General features: G+C 43.8%; 1 protein-coding gene across 1 annotated transcript; it reads right to left on the reverse strand.

Annotated features, from left to right (window-relative positions):
• Nucleotides 1-446: 446 nt before the first annotated feature.
• LOC147431787 (uncharacterized) lies at nucleotides 447-835 on the reverse strand. The gene is made up of 2 exons (XM_086493896.1): nucleotides 684-835; nucleotides 447-603 (listed from the first exon to the last, which is right to left on the reverse strand). The coding sequence occupies exons 1-2, from the start codon at nucleotides 833-835 to the stop codon at nucleotides 447-449; spliced, it is 309 nt and encodes a 102-aa protein (XP_086350022.1).
• Between the last annotated feature and the right edge of the window lie 1772 nt (nucleotides 836-2607).

A 2607-nucleotide genomic window follows, 5' to 3' on the forward strand; every position in this document is an offset into this window, starting at 1 on the left:
TATCCCAAATGTACACAAATCCAATGGATACACAATACCAATAAAACAAAATTGTTTTGTTTTGTTTTTTCTGTTTTATTGCTTCTTGATCGACCATTTTGATTTGACTCAAAGTTCCAATGAGACGCACCCTGACTCACTTTGGATGTCTCTGATAAGGCTCGATCAATTGAAGTGAGAATAGTCCAAGGGGAGGTAGTTTGTTCCAAGAAAAGTTGTTTTCAAACTCGGCGATGTGGGAATCACTTCCTGCCAAGAGGAGTCAATTTTTTAAATACAAAATTTCCCTTTTTTAATTTTTTTGTTTTCCTCTTCTCAAGTGGTGACGATCCTCGTCTGCAGCGAATTAGAGAAAGAGAGGGTTGAATGAAGGTGGTGAATGGCCATAGGCCTTGAAACACACGTGAGTAAGTGGCGCTTCTAGAGAGCCATTGCCTCGGTAGCTACTACTCGACGCAAGAGCTCAGTGCTCTCAATTCTCCACAAATGACTTTGGCAAGTGGCTCGGGCGGTGGCAATTTCGAGTATGCAAGCATTTCTTTGAACAAGGCAGGGATGAAGGTGATTGACACAGGATACAATCCAGTAGCAGTGGGGCCAACGCTGCACAGCCAGGAGCTATTGGGGTTGTATGGAATATCAATTTTGTTGTTGCCTACAGACATTTTGCTTTACCACCAAACGGGGCACTAGCGCCGCCGATGCCAATGATTTCCCCAACACCGAGGCCAATGAGGTCCCTGGTCCCTATGCCAGCACCATCATCAACACCCACCCCAGCTAGCTTGGCCTCAGGGCCTGTTGCCTCATTGCCACCTACACCAGCCCCACCCATGGTGACAGGGCCAACAACGGGCGAGAACGGGGCGAATGGGTCCGGCAAGGGTGCTTGCCACAATTTTGTTGCTGTCTAGGGCCTGCCAATCCAAAAACCCGTGTGAGTGTGTGTGTGTGTGTTGTTTGAGGCACGAGCCATGAATGGTGTGGGTGTGTGTGTGCGTATGTGGCTGTTGAGCCAGCAGAGGATCACACCCACATTTTTGCTCACACTCATCATTTTGTAACCATTGATTGTAATAAATGTCTTTCCGACATTAATTTTGATTTGAGCCATTCATTAAGTAACGGGACTCAATTGAGTTTCCAGCTTGTAATTCCGAAGTAATTTCACTTGCTGATGTAATTAGTTAGAAATGTTCTCACCTCCTAGGCTGAGGTATATAAGCCAAAGTTTTTGTAACCTAAAGAATTTAGATTATTAATCAAAGTGAGTTTTTTGGAGCGCCGTGACTGTGTCTGAGAGAGAGAGAGAGAGAGAGAGAGAGAGAGAGAGAGAGAGAGAGAGAGAGAGGGAGAGAGAGTCTTATCTACTTGCTACGCGAGCTACGGAGCCGCCATTGGAGAAGCGACACCGCCATTGTGTTAGCAACGGCGAGAGCTACGCACAGATACCAAGAGTGCGTGCTATCGGCTTCTATGTGTGGTAAGTTCCTACGAGCTTCGGTGTGAGTTTTCTTCCAACTCGTGTGTCAGAATGGAGCGTGTAGCATATCTATAGAACCACAACGAGTAGAGCTACACATTAGTACTATCGGGGTCAATTTTTGATCACCTGTATCTTTCGGCCTGTCTTCATACGCGTTTACCACACGGAGTGGTTATAGGTTGATTTTGTAGTTCAAGTCTTTAGGGTGTTGTTCTTACCTAGTGAATAGACTTCCCCTTGAGTTTGAGATCGATTCAATGATTCTAGATCCTGTTTCGTATAGCATTCGTTCGTAGTACGGATTTCAGTCACTTGCGTATTTTAGAACTTAGATTTGATTTCCTTAGTAGTGATTGTCATTAGAAGGTCGAGTAGGTGATTTGACACCCACCTAGTTGTTTCCATGCGCCTGCGGGTCAAGCTCTGTCCTCGTCTGAAAAATTCTGTTGTTGGTTGAGTTCTCGCTATTTAGCTTCTGCTAGCGGCGTAACCGCCTTAACATTTGGCGCCGCTACCGGGGACGAGAGCCCTAAGTAGGTGACCTTAGACTAATCCTACGAGGTGAGTCGTATAAACTACTTTGTATACTTTAGTTAGAAAAGATCTAGGAGTGGTGGACTCCGAAGATCTCGAGAGATATTAGGAAGTGGGGTATTCCTGGGTCTTCCGTGTTGACAGTATTTTTAGTTTAGCTTAGATTTGTTTGTTGTTTTGTTGGTGTTGAGTAGTTGTTGATAGAAGAAGAATTTGCTAGTCCGTGAGTGACAGTGGATCTCTTTAAAATCACAATTACCAAACCCATTTTATGATTAGGAATAGCTTAGGTAGGACTTCATTTGATCCTGATCTGGAGCTAGTAATCATTGGAGTATTTGCTTGATATGGTTGATTGCATGTTAGATCACTAAACCATCGAGTTAGTAGTGAAACTTGCAATAAAAAAAAGTCAGAGAAATTTTCTGTGTATCTGGGAGTTGCTGAGCACTTGAGAAAGCTTTAGGAAGGATTCTGTGCCAAAAAACTGGAAATCTGCAACTTTAGACATCATACGCGTATGATGTCTAAATGACCAAACAGAGACCAAAACAGAAATTTTGACTTTACCAGAGTGTTTAAAAGGG

The sequence above is a fragment of the Adiantum capillus-veneris genome, chromosome 21, assembly GCF_014529385.1.
Source record: "Adiantum capillus-veneris isolate H3 chromosome 21, ASM1452938v2, whole genome shotgun sequence".
In the NCBI taxonomy this organism is placed as follows: domain Eukaryota; kingdom Viridiplantae; phylum Streptophyta; class Polypodiopsida; order Polypodiales; family Pteridaceae; genus Adiantum; species Adiantum capillus-veneris.

Bases quoted from the DNA above. Each gene is read 5' to 3' on its own strand.
- LOC147431787 (XM_086493896.1), bottom strand. From the start codon at position 835: ATGGGTGGGGCTGGTGTAGGTGGCAATGAGGCAACAGGCCCTGAGGCC. The intron at 604-683 runs GTTTGGTGGTAA...CTGGCTGTGCAG, and splicing joins ATCGGCGGCGCTAGTGCCCC to CGTTGGCCCCACTGCTACTG.